This window comes from Aspergillus ambiguus, assembly GCF_047715705.1.
Source record: "Aspergillus ambiguus strain CBS 117.58 unplaced genomic scaffold BDV59scaffold_5, whole genome shotgun sequence".
In the NCBI taxonomy this organism is placed as follows: Eukaryota; Fungi; Ascomycota; class Eurotiomycetes; order Eurotiales; family Aspergillaceae; genus Aspergillus; species Aspergillus ambiguus.
The window spans coordinates 614993-632351 of record NW_027395518.1 but is presented as its reverse complement, the minus strand read 5'-3'; the positions used below and the strand labels follow the sequence as shown (position 1 = coordinate 632351).

The 17359-nt window shown below is 47.9% G+C and overlaps 7 protein-coding genes across 7 annotated transcripts; 2 read left to right on the top strand and 5 right to left on the bottom strand.

Moving 5' to 3' along the window:
• Positions 1-114: 114 nt before the first annotated feature.
• On the bottom strand, positions 115-1756 carry BDV59DRAFT_210803 (fumarylacetoacetate hydrolase family protein; the record flags this gene model as incomplete). Its single annotated transcript, XM_073695674.1, has 4 exons — positions 115-807; positions 862-1231; positions 1287-1423; positions 1483-1756. The coding sequence occupies 4 exons, from the start codon at positions 1754-1756 to the stop codon at positions 701-703; spliced, it is 888 nt and encodes a 295-aa protein (XP_073550967.1). The 3' UTR covers positions 115-700.
• A 227-nt stretch (positions 1757-1983) lies between these two features.
• Positions 1984-4747, bottom strand: BDV59DRAFT_210801 (transcription factor domain-containing protein). Its single transcript, XM_073695673.1, has 9 exons — positions 4564-4747; positions 4405-4505; positions 4107-4342; positions 3556-4059; positions 3305-3497; positions 3102-3251; positions 2566-3053; positions 2300-2509; positions 1984-2237 (listed from the first exon to the last, which is right to left on the bottom strand). Exons 1-9 carry the CDS (start codon positions 4669-4671, stop codon positions 2035-2037), a joined length of 2193 nt encoding a protein of 730 aa, XP_073550966.1. The 5' UTR covers positions 4672-4747; the 3' UTR covers positions 1984-2034.
• Positions 4748-4956: 209 nt separating this feature from the next.
• BDV59DRAFT_199409 (RmlC-like cupin domain-containing protein) lies at positions 4957-5658 on the bottom strand (the record flags this gene model as incomplete). Its single annotated transcript, XM_073693362.1, has 2 exons — positions 4957-5261; positions 5316-5658. 2 exons carry the CDS (start codon positions 5656-5658, stop codon positions 4957-4959), a joined length of 648 nt encoding a protein of 215 aa, XP_073550965.1.
• Positions 5659-6388: 730 nt separating this feature from the next.
• BDV59DRAFT_210798 (putative salicylate hydroxylase) lies at positions 6389-8118 on the top strand (the record flags this gene model as incomplete). Its single annotated transcript, XM_073695672.1, has 7 exons — positions 6389-6415; positions 6469-6666; positions 6728-7082; positions 7134-7290; positions 7350-7505; positions 7562-7701; positions 7760-8118. The coding sequence occupies 7 exons, from the start codon at positions 6389-6391 to the stop codon at positions 8116-8118; spliced, it is 1392 nt and encodes a 463-aa protein (XP_073550964.1).
• A 91-nt stretch (positions 8119-8209) lies between these two features.
• BDV59DRAFT_210797 (putative NAD binding Rossmann fold oxidoreductase) lies at positions 8210-9340 on the bottom strand (the record flags this gene model as incomplete). The annotated part of the gene is made up of 2 exons (XM_073695671.1): positions 8210-8950; positions 9014-9340. The coding sequence occupies 2 exons, from the start codon at positions 9338-9340 to the stop codon at positions 8210-8212; spliced, it is 1068 nt and encodes a 355-aa protein (XP_073550963.1).
• Positions 9341-9793: 453 nt separating this feature from the next.
• Positions 9794-12189, top strand: BDV59DRAFT_129828 (uncharacterized protein). The gene is made up of 9 exons (XM_073686954.1): positions 9794-10034; positions 10102-10115; positions 10171-10185; positions 10235-10390; positions 10445-10833; positions 10895-11156; positions 11212-11637; positions 11688-11961; positions 12082-12189. The coding sequence occupies exons 1-8, from the start codon at positions 9991-9993 to the stop codon at positions 11843-11845; spliced, it is 1464 nt and encodes a 487-aa protein (XP_073550962.1). The 5' UTR covers positions 9794-9990; the 3' UTR covers positions 11846-11961; positions 12082-12189.
• Positions 12190-15268: 3079 nt separating this feature from the next.
• On the bottom strand, positions 15269-16405 carry BDV59DRAFT_129816 (uncharacterized protein). Its single transcript, XM_073686953.1, has 2 exons — positions 15945-16405; positions 15269-15888 (listed from the first exon to the last, which is right to left on the bottom strand). The coding sequence occupies exons 1-2, from the start codon at positions 16321-16323 to the stop codon at positions 15482-15484; spliced, it is 786 nt and encodes a 261-aa protein (XP_073550961.1). The 5' UTR covers positions 16324-16405; the 3' UTR covers positions 15269-15481.
• Positions 16406-17359: the final 954 nt, after the last annotated feature.

The window sequence follows — 17359 nt, the reverse complement described above, 5'->3', positions numbered from 1 at the left end:
CGGGCAAAATGGATATCCCGGAGGGTCTATATACTATCCACTTGCGGGCCACATTAGGAGGAAGATAGTGATCCCACCAGGAGCGGGACGATTGTTATAAGGACGCCTCGCAGGAGGCGAATCAGATCAGCACAGGTCCTTTCATAATTTCCGGGGGCAAGCCACACGACGGGGCGAGAACTTGCAGACGTGGAGAAACCCCTGCTGGAGACGTCGATCGCATGTCGTCATGGATGTCGAATGAGATGTTTCAGGGACCGCGCGGAACTTACGCGGACTGACAGGCTAAAAGGCGATGAGAATCTTCTGACGACGCTGTGGAGACTGCCTAGATCCATTATGGACTATTCAGCCTTTTTATCGTGGTCATCGATGCAGCTGTTGCTTGCGGCAGTCCCATCAATCAAGGAGTTGCCAAGTGAACGAGAATGCGGGGTTCTGTTCATCGTCGGTCGGGGCAGTGCTAATAGTAACCCAACTTGCTGCCACAACAGCGTGAGAATGTATTGCTTGTTCATTTTCAGCTTGCCTGGATGCTGGGGTGAGAGTATCATGATGGAAGTTTTGGTACACCAGAGTCCTACGGCATCGCTCTACAGCACTTCACCCCTGTGTTTACGGTCGCCCAAAGGAGCATCATACCCTTCTTACCCGCCACAAGCTCACTCTATTGCGTGAATATACATCTAGCTTTGGCGGATCAAGCAAACACAACGTTGTTCCTGAGCGTCCCAATCTTCGTGATGTGAACATCCATCTGGGTACCAGGAACAAGGTACTTGGGCGGCGTCAAACCAGCTCCCACGCCTAAATCGAAGTCAGCAGCGGTGTCTGCATGGAGCATCAGGCAAGTTATTTTACCTCCAGGGGTTCCTGTCATGATGACACTCCCTTTTTGCAACGTCGTTCCCTGCGACAGATAGGAGATGAGATATTTGCAGTCGAAGAGCAGGTCCGAAACACTCTCGTCCTGTCGGACTTCTCCGTCCACCGTGGTACGCAGATGCAGCTGGGTTGGATCAGGAATTTCCGAACCAGCAATAAGGCAAGGACCTAAAGGAGCATATGTATCAAACCCCTTGGAGAATCCCCATTGCGGTACCCGTCCGGCAAAGGCAGGATCTCTCTGGAGCTTGCGGGAGGAAATGTCATTGCCAACCGTATACGCAGCCACGTAGTCGAGGGCCTTTTCGACAGGCACATTTTTGGCGTCTTTTCCAATAACAATACACTAGGTATGGGGTCAACGTGACGGACGTCCAACGACTTGTGGGTTTGAAGCTCACCAGTTCGCCTTCATAGTCCGCCTGATCATCCTGTGCGATCTTAGGTATCTCCACGGGAGCCCCATGGTCGTGGACTGTGGTGTTGGGCTTGAAGAAGATGAAGGGGAAAGGCGGAGGGCTGCGGCCAGCTTCGCGGACTGTTTTCGTTTTTCGTTGCATCAGCCACTGTATCATATAGAGAGCACCGAGGACTCACTGTGCTTCGCATAATTCAAACCCACACAGCGAAGAATGGGAATCTCTTCCCGCGCCAGAGGGCCAAGGAGCATCTTAACCGTGGCTACTTCATCAGTCAATTTGGTCTTTCCCGTGGTATCGTAAATGTCCTCTCCGGAGATAACCCGCGCCTGGATCTGATCGGATTCGGTGATGAAGCCCAAATCGGCGTCGCCGGAGACTATGGGCTCACCACGGAGGATTCGACCATCCGTGGCTTGAAAGCGGATTAAACGTTTCCAAGGCAGACTCATCTTGGTTATTAATGCTTCAATAATGGGGAAAATGTAGTAGAAGGTGATTGTCGCCGCCGCCGGTGGTTTATGAGGGATCCCTTCGGGGAAAGATCGGATGGGTTCCGCGGCAGGCAATGCACCACTCGCACACATATTCTGCGCTTTACAGATCTACATGTAGGATTTTTTCAGTGGAAACATAGTGGGACAACCATTTGCCGTTCATATGGACTGGCAAGATTGTACAGTGCATTATTGAAAGAAGTATCACATTTGTCTGTCGGCACAAGAACATCCTATGTCAGGTTGGAGGTGAACCCAGTCGTGCCCAAGGGTTCCGGTCGATTTACTAAAGCCAGGAGGTCACCGTCCACCATAAATTCGCCAAACTCCATTCCAAGAGGAGAAAAGTCAAAGTCGGTAGGTTGTGCTACAGTTCCGTCACACGGGTATCCAAATTGCTGTGCAGACATAGAATTTGCATCCATATATCCTTCGCCTAAAATATGGCAAGCTAATTAGTACTATGACTGTCCATTAATGAGGAATGAAGATACAAACCTTGGATATTCAACGTGTTGGTGAACTGTTCAAGGTAAACACGGCATCGGTCGATCATGCGGTTCCCACTGTCAAGCTTGAGCAGAGCGGTAATCGCACGACATGGGTATGGTCTGGATTTGTTCACTAGAGAGTCCATAGGTTTCCCTGTAATATTCTCCTCACGGCTGACCCAGAGTGTACTGAGTATCACCAGAGCGGAATTGAACGCTGCAGTGTACAAGTTAGCGTTCCTCCAATACATACGATGTTTGCTGATGACATACTGTAATAAAGCGAGAACCACCAGGCCCCAAGCAGGTTCTGGCCCCGTTCTGACTCTTGGACTACCTCATAAACAATATCGATAATTTCCATTGCAGAGTCTGCGCATATTTGCATGCTGTTCAGGCCGATTTGTTGAAGCAACTTGAGTTCCTGTGGATCAGGTTGAAAACCGCCACAAGCGTCAATGAATCTTACAAGAACGGGGCGGTGCAGTAGCACGCGGAGATTCAAATAGCGAAGTGTTAGTATAACCCGGAACTTCCAGGATAAAGACTGGAAGTCGTTTGTGGGTTCTTGAATGACCTCTCTAATGCTTGCGGGGCTGACTAGACGCAAGGAATCGGGAAGGCACTTTTCCCAAGAGAATAGATGCTGTTCCACGGAGAACACATGGGCGACAATCTCGCTTACTGACAATAGAGCATCACATCCAAGGTTCTGCCCGTATAGAATATCTATGATATTCCACATTTGCTTATATAGTGTTCTGCTTGGTGAGCTAATAGCATTATCTGAGATTTCGCGACGAGCTTACATTGTAGAGTTGAAAAAAGCGATGGAAAGTGATGAAGTATCATTATCCCGCATAGAAGATGTGTCCATGGAGCCATTCATAGCTGGCAGGTCCAGCTTCACATAGTTATCCGGAATTGCACTCGGTCGGCCAAAGGTCATGCTCAATGTCCTACTGCTATGTCAGTGCTGATTAACCACACTACACGCCCAAGAAGCAAGTACCTGTCTAAAACGACACAGCCATACCAAGTACGCTTCCTGATTTCTTGCTCTAGAGAAGAGAAAGCTTTAGATGCTGCACGGGAGTGGAGGCCCAACTGTAGAGCAGCTTTCACGGCTAACCCGTGAACTGTCCACGCCTGCACGGATTTTTGAGTACCCTGAAGATATTGTCCCATCAAAAGGAGGTACTGAACTGCAAGTCACATCAGAGAGGTAGATAAACATATTCAAGGCGAGAAAAGAAGACCTACCAACTTCAAGAGTTGTTCCTCGCAAAATCTCACTTCCACATAGCCCGAGCCCACGCTGGTAGAAGACATCTGACTCAGAAATGCGAGTACCAGCATCAGTGCGTCCTGGAGCTCTAGTAATTGTTGACATTGCCAGTATCATGTTCAAGAGCCCAAGCCACGTCCGTCGAACTCTTTTGAAGTTTTCTCGCACCATCTGATGGTAATTCTCGAGAAATGTTGACGGGTGTATATAGGGAAAAAGAAGTCCCGTATCTGAGAAAAAAGTGTTGATGAGATCCAGCATTTCCTTGTGCGGAGGAAGCGTGAATATGCTCTCCCTGTTGCGTTTGAACTGCCGGTTCTCATGCCTTGCTGGCGGACTCGGAGGGCGCGAAGCATTTACGAAGCCGCCCTCACAGGCTCCAGTATCTGACACAGAAGCAGATAGGGTACCATGAACCTTTCCAGAGTTGATAATTCCTCGTGTCAAGTGGCGTAGAAATGCCACATTTGACGAAGGCCCTACTGTTGTTAGCAACGCGTGCAGCAAAAAAAGAAAATGGGTATACCGAAAAACCCAGAATCCTCTTCCTCGGCTAGTCTGACTGTTCCCATGCCATCCACAGAGTCTTCCGTTCCTGCAAGGTCGGGTATGGATTCAGGCCTTGGGGCTTCCACCCTTGCCGTAATATTTTTGGGCTCATAGCCCTGTTCGACTCGGGAAGACAGACCGCTGAGGTTGTCTCTGACAGTAGATAAGGAGTTCTCCAGACTTTTGACCCTACCTTCAAGATCTTGTAGATAGCTGAGAATTGTCATCAGTATCGTCCAATTAGCAATGGAGTGGCGCAAATGGAGAAGACCTACTCTTTCTGGACGATGATGTTTGTAGATGTACTAGGAGGAGTATAGACGCACTCGAACCCCAGATCACCGCATAATGAGCATTTTGGGCGGGCACCGTCACACTAGCTAACTCAGCATTATACTGTATATTGAAATTTGGTCATGAGGCTATTGAATTACCCTTGATTTACGGGCTCTGCATGAATCACAAGCTAAAGCCACACGCCGACGTTTCACAACGGGCGCGTCTCGGGGAGAACGGGTGCTGGTGGGCTGGTCGTCCATCATACGTGTTTAACGCAAGGATACCGAAGAAGGTATTACTGTACTCTGTCCAGCCTGGCCTCAGCTGGGTGTGTCGTTGGGCCGGGGAAGAGTTGGGAGGAGGGAGAAATCCGGGGTGTTGTCGGGAAGTCCGGGGAAAGACCGGAAATGATTTTTGCCCCTTTATTCAGGCATCAGTCTAGGGTTCTGTATCATACTACATCCATACGCCTCGGCTTTTTCTGACAGATACCACAACGAACATCATTCCAATGCTCAATAGAGTAGTCCAAATTTGAAGTAACTGGTCTAATCAGCTACTAAGTTCTCCACATCCATTTCTTGAGTCCGATAGAACCCGAGCGCCTCAATCATGGGCTTGTCATCAAAGCGATACAAGTAAACCGTCTCTCCACTCTCAGCATGATGCTCGTACTTGTACCAGGATGGGACGCAGAACGTGTCTCCCTTCTCCCATGTGAGCTTATGATCTCCGATAATTGAGTAACCACTACCGGCAATCACATGGTAGACGGCCGATGTTGTCTCGCGGCGAACCGGCGAAGAACTATCTCCGTCCAACCGTTCTGCACATCCTCCCAGGACCCGACTCACTATGATCCATGTATTAATATCAAGGATTTCCTGTAAAAGACAGGATAACCTACCTTCGCCACCATCGGCCCTCAGATAACGTTGGGTAGCCCACTTCCCAACTGCACTATCCAGCTTTTCCTTCATCACCTTCCAGGGGAAGACAATAGGGGAAATGCTTGTATCAATATCTTCTGCAGGATAGCGGGGGTCTTTAAAATGCTCAACGAAGTGCACCGGGAAGTGGCGGAAGTTTGGAAGATCCAATCCGTCCAGCCAAATCATCGGCCCAGACCCGTCCTTTCCATGGTCATGATAGTTCCAGGTGGGAGTGAGTATAACGTCTCCTTGCTGCATCTGGATTCGTTTTCCGTGGACAGCTGTGAAGCCACCGTTCCCCTCGATGATAAAGCGCATAGCGAAGGCAGTGTGGCGGTGAGCTGGGGCCGTCTCATTGGGCATAACCAGTTGGAGGCCTGCATAGAGAGTGTCTGTTGTATAAGGTGCATCTACTTGAATAAGCAGTGATGCTATATGGTTTTCTGGAGAAGAAGGAGAAGAAGAAGAAGAAGAATAGAAGGGAAATCACATACCTCGTGCAGGGTTGATCAACATAAGCACGCGGCGCTCAGCTTGTTTCTCTGTTATGAGATTTCCAGCTCGCAACAAGTTGGGTCGTATGGCTTTATATTTCCAAAGGAATGGAATACAAGCGGGGTTTGGCTCTGGGGGATTCAAGCGCGCCATTTGCATCCACAGAGGCAAAGTGTTGCTCTTCTCAACATCGACAAGCAACTTCTCCGCGGTGTCATGAGTATCGGTTATGTTGACTGTCATAATGTAAGTGCTAAATCCTTAGGCAGGTCAAATGATGATTTCTCGTAGAGTAGTTTGTTCCAAATAAAACCAGCCATAATATATGCTGTAGAGTATGCCTCGTCCCGAAATAGCCGAGACACCGGGGAGAGGTCGGATACACAACAGTATGCATCGCGGCAAGGATATTCCGATGAAAACGTCACATTTATACGCCATTTCGCCTCCTGCGGTACCAAGAAAGTTATGGGTTGATATTCTCTTGTGTATATTATCTTTCAACAGCAAAAAAATTGCCGATCAAGCTGGAAACCCAAACTGGAGCGTGACCATGTGTGAGGCTGCAGATACCCCGAAGGTTTGCTACTACTTTGGCTTCGTATGAAAGTACATAACTTACTATTTTGATAGAGCCCTACATATCCAAGCAATTGCTTGGAATTTCTAAAGGCACTCAGGGGAAATAGTGTCTCCCAACCTACCGCAACAAAGATCAAACTAGATATAATAGTGGTGGGAGCAGGGCTAGGAGGATTGGCAACAGCTGTTGCCCTACAGCAGAGCGGGCACAATGTGACCATTTTTGAGCAAACTGATCAATTAGGCGAGGTATGGTTGCTGTTCAACATAATTTAGTGTAGTGGACGTTACGCTGATTATCCCCACGCAGGTTGGCGCAGGCATTCAGATTCCACCAAATTCAGCCAGGCTTCTGTTGAAACTTGGTCTTGGACCATATCTGCAACCATATGTGACGGAGCCTGGGTCTATTTCTTTCAGGAGATGGGCAACTGGCGAGACTATTGGTTATACCAAGTTGATCCCTGAATTTCGCAAGACATTTGATGCCCCGTACTATGTCGTCCACCGAGCACACTTTCATTCTGCCATGCATAAACGAGCGATTGATGCTGGTGTTAAAGTCAAATTGGCCTCTAGAGTTGTCGACTACAATCCCCGAACGCCCAGCATCAAACTTGCTGATGGGTCAATCTACAAAGCGGACCTAATTGTTGCCGCAGATGGTAGGCCAAAGGGCGTATATTACACACGGAGGTATTAACTTGGTACAACAGGTATCAAGTCAATTGCTAGGGCTAAGCTTCACCGTGGAATTGAGAAACCACTCGAGAGACCAGGGTTTGCAGCCTACAGAGCCACGGTAGATGTGGAAAAAATGAAGTCTGATCCCGATATGTCCTGGCTTCTCGAAAAGCCATCGTTGAATATCTGGTAAGTTTCATTCATCATTACTATGCTTCAACGGATATCAACCATAGAAACCCACACAGGATTGGAGAGAAACGTCATGTTATGACATACACTATCGGCGCTGGGAAATCCTTCAATATGGTCCTGTCTCATCCCGATGACACAGACCCAGCTACGTGGAACCAATCAACCGCCCTACGTGACATGAGGGTCGAGTTTGAGGGGTGGGATCCCAGGTTAGCTAACTATCCAAATTCGGATACTTTCTACATGCATGGCTGACAGTCTTTAGACTCACAAAGATCATCGGGCTCATCCAAAGTACCATAAAATGGCCTCTTCTTAGTGGTGCACCATTGTCTCGGTGGGCTTCTGGAAAGATCATAATCATTGGGGACGCTGCTCATAGCATGCTTCCGTATATGTCACAAGGTAACGATTAGTGCTGAGGAAATAGTCTACTTTAGTATAAAGCTGATAATGGCAATAGGCGCTGCAATGGCGGTTGAGGATGGAGTCGCGCTGGCCAGAGCTCTAGCAAAGATACAAGCTCCATCAGATATTGCCAATTCCCTTCTTGTTTATGAGAAGGTTCGGATCCAGCGTGCTTGCCAAATGCAGGAGGCTAGTCTGCTCAATGGACAGCTCTGGCATTTTCCTGATGGTCCATTACAGCAGGCCCGTGACCAGGCGATGCTGCCGGAGACTAAAGGTATTCCTTTCTCTCATAGTCCGAACCAGTGGAGCGATCCAGCAACGCAGATGTGGTGCTATGGATATGATACAGAGGGGGAAATTGATAAAGCGTTTAGCCAGCGGGGACGCTTCCCTCAAAAGGGGTTGCTATAGACTGCATATCTACGTGAGAAAGAGAAAATATACTTACTAAAATAAGAGTTATAAAACAAATGCATTGTTTCTACAACAGACAAGAATTGCTCTATAGGCTAGCCTTCTCAATTCTCCGACCCACCTCGTCGAAATGGATTTGCTTCCCGGTCACCAAGGCCTCCTGGAGGTAGGAACCGATTTCGACAGCTTTGGCTGCGTTTGCCAACTTAATGGGAAGAGGCGTATTGTCTAGGCAAGAAGCAGTAAACTCATTGGCTTCTTTGACAAATGCAGCTCCAAAGCGGCCGATAAAATTGCCTGGAACTTCTCGAGTGATACCGCCGGGGTGGTAGAAGTTGACAAAGTTGTGTTGGGGATTGATGTTGACCGACAATTTGCCTTCCGTACCAATGACCTCAGTAGTATCTTCCTGGCCATGTGGCATCATGCGAGAGCAATAATAGTAGGCAATCTTTCCGTTGTGGAACTCCACAATACCAACGGCATTGTCGTAATCTTTGTACTTCTTCAACTCCGGCTGTACCGCAGTGATCCCATGGGCCGAAATACTCTTGGGGATTGCATCATCACCAAAAAACCAGAGAGTAAGATCGATATCGTGAACTGACATATCAACGAAGACACCACCTGACCATGCAGCGTAGGCAACATAGAATCCCGAGGGGTCCAACTTGTCACACGTCTGACTTCTGACAATGGACGGCCGACCGATCAGCCCTTGATTGATCTTGTCATAGACATCACGGTATGAGTCGTCAAATCTTCTAGAAAAGCCACACATAACTTTCAGATGGGGCTTAGCCTTTGCCTTCTGAACGACAGCTTTGCACTGGCAAAAGTTTAGCAATTGAACGGCGAATAATTTATACAGTTAGGGAGGAAATGGCCATACAACTTCCACATTTGTAGATAACGGTTTCTCGCATAGGACATGAAGGTCACGATCAATGGCCTTCATAGTCTCTTCAGCGTGCACAGATGTTGCTGTGCCGATAGCGACAGCTTGGAGGCCAGGATGATTCAACATCTTCTCGTAGTCGTCATACAGAGTTACACCGTACGGTTCCAAATACTGTCTGCCCCAGACAATTTCTTTTGGGTCAGGGCTGAAGGCAGCCACCAGCTCAGCACGGGGGGTCTGATGCAGGAAATTGTTGGCATGAATTTTCCCAACGCGACCTAAGCCGGCCATGCCGACCTTGAGCTTTTGCACGGACATTTTGAAGAATGGCGTTTTAAATAAAGAACAACTCAGACAGAATAAAGACTTCAAGAATTAATACTGGATTTGATCAGGAATAAACAGTGAGCAGTCTGGCTGAATATGTCGAATCCTGGGTTACCAGAGGGGTTTATATGTTTTGGATCCATTCCACCGATTTCAAGAGCGCAAAAATCCCCTCTGTCAATCTGAAGGAGGCAATGCAGGGCAATTCTCCTCGCCTGTAGTCGTATCTCTATGTGGGTGTTGAAGTATAAAAGACGGATAGAGTTGCTGACAGTTGACACACAGGATGAACCCCGCAGTGGAAAGAGTTGCCTCGATTTGCAGCGGAACACGTTCATTGGATGGGACGGGGCCATTCGCTGGATTGGGAAAGAGTAGACAACCCAGGCCGGTGTGGGGTTGACACTCCCGCTGTCGACATCAAAACTGCAACCCCCACGAGGTCCCTCTCATGTTGCTCATCTAGAACTGCTTTTTATTATATTTCATTGGATCCTTTAGCAAGTATTCTATCACAACACACTCCTTCCTCCTATGCGAGCGGGGTAGGCCTTGTGGGGTTCCCTCTTAATCGCCCCACGATCCGCGGCAACTCTTTCCGACCTTCCAAAGTTGCCTCGACTTTGGAGGCCTGCAACTTCATGACTACAATCGGGAAAAGACGAAGTCGCATTGCCACTGGATGGTAAGTTGCTCCCCGTATCACTAGTAATTTCGGAGAACCTTCGTCATATCACTAACCACCATCACAGCCAGAGATGTAGGGGTGAGTGTAACACCCTTCAGAGTGCACAAGAAAGCTGATCAGAGATGAGCAATAGCCCGTCACCTGAAGTGTATGTATTCTGGGGCAATATAAGTTTATACTGCTTATAGGTAACTTAGGTGACCTGTCTCGCCCATCATGTGCTGCTTGTAAACTAGCAGGGGAGCATTGTCACAGGAGCTTTAATGTCAGGTTCCGCAGTGTGATGGAGTGGGATGATGAAGAGATCAAGACATTTTCCCAGGTGGGTAAATCACAGCTAATAGTAGGGCCAAGTGAGTACCCGTCTCTCTGAGCATTATTGAGGACCAAGCTCACGTATTACACTGTCCAAATCCACGACGAAACCCACGAGATTGAACGTCTGTACAATAATATCAGTGCGAAGGACCAGACTGGAGGGAATGGCACTCTAAATCATCTCAGAGTTGGAATTCGTACACCGAATGATTGTCACGGCATTGGAAATACAGACGTTCCTTTAACCAACCTACCACGACTTCTCCCGGCCCAGGAACAGACTAATGGAGCAAGGCCAGATGTGCAGTACCCCCAAAATCTGCCATCTTATTTTAGTTCAGATATTAGCGGCACTACAGAGGAGATCCCGTTCGCATCTGGATGTACAGAATCTGCACACAGCTCCCGATTAGAGTCTCAATTGAGCGAAAGAGAGGCTATTCTCATGCGCAATTTTGTGGAAAATATGGCCTTGTGGGTAGGTCGACACTCATAAAACTCAGTCAGTCACAGTAATAAAGGCCTAACAACATCTTAAGGCCGATGCAACGGACCCTCATCAGCATTTCGGGGTCTACGTCCCATCAAGAGCTATGTCAGAGCCGGTATTACGGTTTGCGATATTCGCTTTTTCTTCGAGACACCTTGATCGACAAATAAATACGAACGCGGCAGAAGCACTGCACTATCATAACCGCTGTCTTCAACTACTTATCCCGGTTCTTTCTGGGTCCGAAGATAGGATCAACGATGTTGTGCTGGCTGCTGTCGCCATACTTCGGCAGTTGGAGGAAATGGATTGTATGCTTTTCCGAAACATCTGTATGACAAACTTCGTCCAACTAACACGTCATAGGGGAAGATAATCAATTCCATCTTACAGGAACAACTCGCATTCTGAATACCATGTCCCACGTTGGGTCTTCAGGAGGCTTAGGAGAGGCAGCTGCGTGGCTGTGCCTTCGCGAAGATATTCAGATATCCCTCACTTCACAAAAGCCCTTGCGGACCGACCTCCAGAGTTTCAGCGCTTCAGATGTCTTTAACAGAACAGATGACTATGCCTGGGCTAACAGAATGGTGTTCCTATTGGCCAAAGTTCTCAAATTTGCATTCAAATATGACGAAAGGATGCAAACTGTTGTGTTGCGCAATGTAGACGAGGAGATTGAACATTGGAATATTATGAAGCCGAATGGATTCAATCCAATCCGGTTTGTGCCACGAGGCAAGGAGTTACGCCAAAGGTTTCCGGAAATATGGATGTTACTGCCGGTTCATGGTTTGTTCTCACCTCCAAGCTCTCACGTCGGTATTTACTTACAAGCTCAGTGGTCGGTATCCAATATTACCATATAGCAAAAATCGTTCTCGCCTTTACTCAGTCTCCGACCCCCTCACTTACATATGCAACTTTTAGGAACTCGAGAAACATTGAGGTAACACAAAAAAGGCAGGTATACTTTGAAGCAAGGAATATTCTAATATGACTGGCTTGATTGACAGAAAATTGTGCACAAACACTTACTTGCTGTACTTGGTCTGGCAAAGTCAAATCCAAAGGCCGAAAATACGTTGTTCACTGCACGTCACAGTCTAGTAGCTTGTAAGTCATGCCAACTCCTTCGCCACCCTTCCTTGGCCGCTCAGAGGCGCATCTTGCGTTATCAGTTGGGCTGATGTCGTCCCTATTTAATGTCTTCCTATCTAGCTAACATTTATTCAGGGGGCTGGGTTCTTCGCCACAAGCTAGATCAAAGCGCTGCAGTAACTCTGCTGCGAGATATGGAGACAAAGACAGGTTGGGATGTGTCTCAATCTATCCAATCATTAAAAGAACTCTGGAATGAAGAAAATTCTGACAGTTAGCCTTAACGATGCAAGGATCTTTGTCCTGCTATAGGTTTGGTGCCCCTAGCAGCCGTTGACTACCTGGCACAGTTTCAACTTACACAACCCTAGACGTTAGAAGATAATCTATTGTGTCATTGAGCGTGTCAATATTTCGAATGCCCTTACAATTTGTTGAAATATGTAAAGGCCATTTGGTAAGTGTTACAAGTTTACTTTCTCCGAGATGCGGGATTAGCCCAATGTACAGCTAACAGGATCCCCAGTAGGATCTCCTACACACCGGCTCTCTTTGCAGCGTATCCTGCTTTCTTTTTCGTTCATAACTCAACGGATTACTGGATTCTGGGTCTCGAACCAGATGGGGCCCTGGATGGGAAATACTGATAGATCCTGAATTTCCGATCGCCACAGCACCTACGCAGTATAGTCTTACTCAGATGGGTAAGATGACTCATGTCCATCGCTGCGCTCGTATGAGCGGTGAGAGACTCTCGCTCAACGGGTGTTAGATTTCCGAATGTACAATGACAGAATTCTGCAGGCCTTGATGCAGCACCGTTAGCAGCTGACCTATCATACCAATCGGTGAACCGTGCACGATGCAACATCCGATCGCCTGACTTCCATGGGGAAGTGGACTGCGTCTACAGATTAGTACATCTAGGATACTTGGTTAGGCACTCAGGGATCTCCCAGGTTGCCTGGGCAGCAAATCGAGTCGCCCTCACATCGGTATGGCCAACTAGCGTTACTTGTCCACGTGTAACTACCGAAAATGTCAAGCTTTACACTTGAAACGTCCCACGGCACCTCTTACCGCCCAATGTGCTCTCTCACATTCTTGGCGTCGTGGATCGACGATTAGATTCGACAGGGAGTGAAGCATATCTGGGATAAAGTCCACGAATGGAGCCGTCGATCCTGACAAGAGGACGGCGCCGCCCGACAAATTATGATAAAAAGGAAGTCTTTCTCTCTTGTCCGTGTTTTGAGTCATTTCAAGTATCTATTTTTAACCTCTGTCGTACAAAATATCCCATATATATAAGCCTTTGCTCGGCGGACCGCCCTGCTTTCCCGCAGAATGTCGTTCCTCTGTATCCGAAGACCGCGTCGCTCTGCATCATCACAAGCAAAAAGGAACCTTGCTGCGGCCAGGATTAAGTCTCTTCAAAAGTATCAGGAAACCCGGTCCACCCGCATTCCGCTGCGACAGAACATACGCAACGCTACTGCCCAAGCAGAACCCCAGGCACAAATTGAGCCTGATCCCAGCGATTTCTCCCAAGAGCCGGCGTTCACTTGGAAAGATATCGATCCTCCCACGGACACCTTTCGAGATATAGGCTATAAACTCCCGCATCAAGAAACTCTGGTCGTACCAGTAAGCAACGAAAAAATGCTTGACTCAACGAGCGAAGTGAGCGCGCTTCCGGGCTACAACGATGTCAGCGGTGCCGTTGTTGTCGATTGGAACGGCCTTCCCCATTTCCTTTCTCCGCGGGAAGAGCTTGAGAGAAGCTCCAGACTGCAGCGCGCTGTCCAGGAAAAGATGCTGGGGCTAACGAGGCAAACCGAGTTTGAATGGGAACAGCCATGTCACGGAGCCATGCTGCCGCGTTACACTCCGCCAGAAGAACGGCTTTCGTGGGATTCTCAACAGCGATAGATTAACCTCTTGTGAGTTTTCCGGTTACTATATTGTCTAGAACTTCTTCCCTTCTGACGGTCGTGATCGTCAGTTACCCTGTTGATCAAGACTTCGACAACCAACCAGTTACGCAGCGACTTCCCAGCAGGACCTGAGATGTGATACCCAGAATGATACATGAGCAACGATTTATGATTTAAGACAGGATTAATGGAAGCATCATGCTTATTTCATTTCGGTTTATCATTCATTAGTACGGAGTTTTCGACGTCATACCCTAAAGACTAGATAATGTCATTTGAATGTGAAAACTATGTGTAAAGGACTGCCAATTGATTTAAGCTATCAATATATACATATATTATACTTATTCTTGGATACGTACAGGAGGTCTGGCCTTCGTTGATGGTCATGCATGATTTGGTCCTAGGGCTAGAGATATATGGACATCCACCTCCGAGCCATGGAAATCATAGACCTTCGACGCTAGCACACGAGTTCACAACCGAAACTGTCCTATAAATAATTAAGTTCAGCCGGGTAGCAAAATCTGATCTAACCTACGAGTCGAACTCACCTCCATGTGAAGTGAAAGCATTCGCTAGAATCATCCGACATCTACCTCGAGTTTGCGTACAAACTACAAAAATTGTTCCAATCGTGCATGCCGGTGAATGTCCTGTGGAGTTTTATAAATAGTGATCCCAGAGCCATTTCCTAACCAGAGGCACGCCACATCATTTCTGGAGCTTCCAACAGGATTCCGAGGGAAAGACTACAACCGAGGGGCTCGAAGTAATTCTTGTTGAACTCGCGTGCCTTCACACCAAGAACGCTAGTCAACTGCACATACTCAGAAGGAGTGGTTCAACGAATTTTCATCATCCAGTCCTTGTCCTTTGGGGAGATTTGATGGATTGGTTGTGCATGGAGGTTGTATAGCCGTCGGGGAATATATTACATGATCACAGATAAATCGACTGCGAGAACCTTTCCGAACTTACTCGCCTTATTCCCCGGTAAAGCACGAGGCACTATACCTATTTCCTTAAATGCTGCGGTAGGGCATGCAACGTTGCGATAATTGATTACCTGAGATATGATTCGCAAGGGAGACAGCGTTGATCATGAAGTTAAGCATTTATCATCAGGCGCCTCTTAGTGAGCAATCGTTTGTTTAAGCCGCCTGAATTGATCGAAATTATTGGGCCCTTATGGTGGTCGCAAATCTCTTTCAGCCCCTTCCACTTGGTGGCTGTGTTCAACTTGATCTTGAGAAACTAATCGCAATGCAGCATTGCACATCCCAAGAATCCAGAATAAGCATGTTGGCTTTTAGTAACTCCCATCATGTCCGGTGATACGCAATATTTGTACATTTGTTTCCGTCTAAGGACCCAAGAATCTGCTTCATTATAAGTGTGTCATTGCGAGGGTGTCTCAGCCAATACTATGAGGTGTATAAAAATAAAGTGAAATATATACAAAGCAGAAGGGAATCCGGATATGAAGTTCAACTGTTCCTCACAGAAATCCCGCAGAAGAGCAAATATACAGTCTCAAGTCGTTATCCTTCATAGACAACAGTGGCTTTCCCAGAAGAGCAACATGCACTGCAGTACTATGACGGCAATTCGTGAGAGGCCGATTTTGGGTCCGAACCGACTAGTTCTGATGGTCTATGCCCCACCTCCAGTTCCCCAACCTTGACGCCACTGTATCCGGTTGAGTCCGAGACACTCTGCGATGGCACGGAGCCAGTCGGATGGAAAGGTCCAGATGCCATGGCTGGGGCAGCTGTGGCCTTTGATCGTTGGCGACGGAGGAAGAACCAGAGAGCTGCAATGATCAAAGCAGCACCTGCCACGCCACCTACGACCCCTCCTGCAATTGCCCCCGTATTGGTAGAGCCCTCGGACGAATCGTTGTTGGATGTGCTGGTCGACGTAGGGCCGCCTGTTGATGTCGCGGAAGATGCTGTAGACGTAGCGGGTATGGTACTTGCGATAGCAGAGCCGGATTCCGAGCCTGGATGTATTTTGTCAGCTTCAAGTAATGTGCATCATCTGGTGTTGATGACTGACCTTGCTTAGTCGGATTTAATGTGGTGTAGTTTGGATTGTTGGGGAGCGAGTCTGAACAGCCAAAGTTTCCCCAGTTGATGTCCTCGCTGGTCCAGAAGCCGTACTGTCCCGGTTCACAGCAAAAATACGCCTGGAAATAAAACATGTTCCATGTTGTGTTTGCACAGTGCGGTTGTTCCAGTAGCTGGTTAGTGCAGTTGGCGCTACTAGGACAACAAATGTTATTCGGTATGTATTTCTCAGCTCCGGGGCACACAGCGTCCCCAGGACAGCATCCCCAATATCCACCCCAAGTTGCATAACATTTCGATTCGCTGTCGAGACAGCCGCCCATGCGGCGGAGGGCGAACCCATAGGGCGGACCGTAATCGATAGACATTGCTTCAATTAGGAGGAGGAATATATTTATGTGGATGTTTGGATGGTTACCAAGATCAACGAACGAACGTTCTGGGGTATCAAAATATCGAAATGGCTTGAATGGGGGAAGAAGGGGATCATAAGGGAATTTTGGTCCCTAATCTCTTTCCCAATGCTACCTTACTATGATTGGAAAGAGGACCCGTGAGCATACTTAGCAGGTATAAGATATTCAACACTCGGGTCCACTCCAACGCCCAACTGGCCATAGTGTAGACGCTGATCTTCGCTCACATAACAAATCACATTAGTCCCTGACGTTGGGGGCCAAAACAGAAGGAATGAGTCTGACGCCGGTAAGCACATAAACCCTGCCTTCTATTGATTTTGGAATAAGCCACAACTGACCGGAATCCTAGGCGACAGTTTGCAGGGAATTTCCGCCATGGGATGATGCATGCCTTAAATTAAACAGCGGAGCTCCTACGGAGTAGGAACGAAGCAGAAGATGTCTCATTTGAATTCTCCGTCTATCCATCGCACGTTCCTTCATCAGCCACGAGAGCCCCGGGATGTCGACGCATTCTCACTCTCTTGCATAATTGCTCCTGGCTGGGGGCTCATCGCCTTGGACCTGGCCGGAATTTCCCAATTCTGACCTGAATATTGCGACCGGGTGTCTTTATTCCGTTGTCGCCAAGACTTTTCTCAGCCCCATGGAAGGGTCTAAGCCTGTCTAATTTAGTAGCTTCGGCGGTGGATGGCCGAGCTGTGCGGTCAGTTCGATAGCGTGGGTCGGTGGAGCCGTCATCCAAGATGTCCTGATCGCTCTTCGATCATGGCTTGGGGCTGGTGCTTGACACTCATGGCATCACCATTGGCCGAAAGGAGTTCCAGAATGTCTTGTTCAAACCAGAAACTGGAGAGGCGTATATCATCGGTCCAGCCAGACAGACTTTCAAGGACTCGATATCTTTCGACCACAAAAAGAAAGAGAGAACACGGTAAGCTATCGTCCCTTTCCATTGAATTACTCCAAGTACGTTGCAGACGTC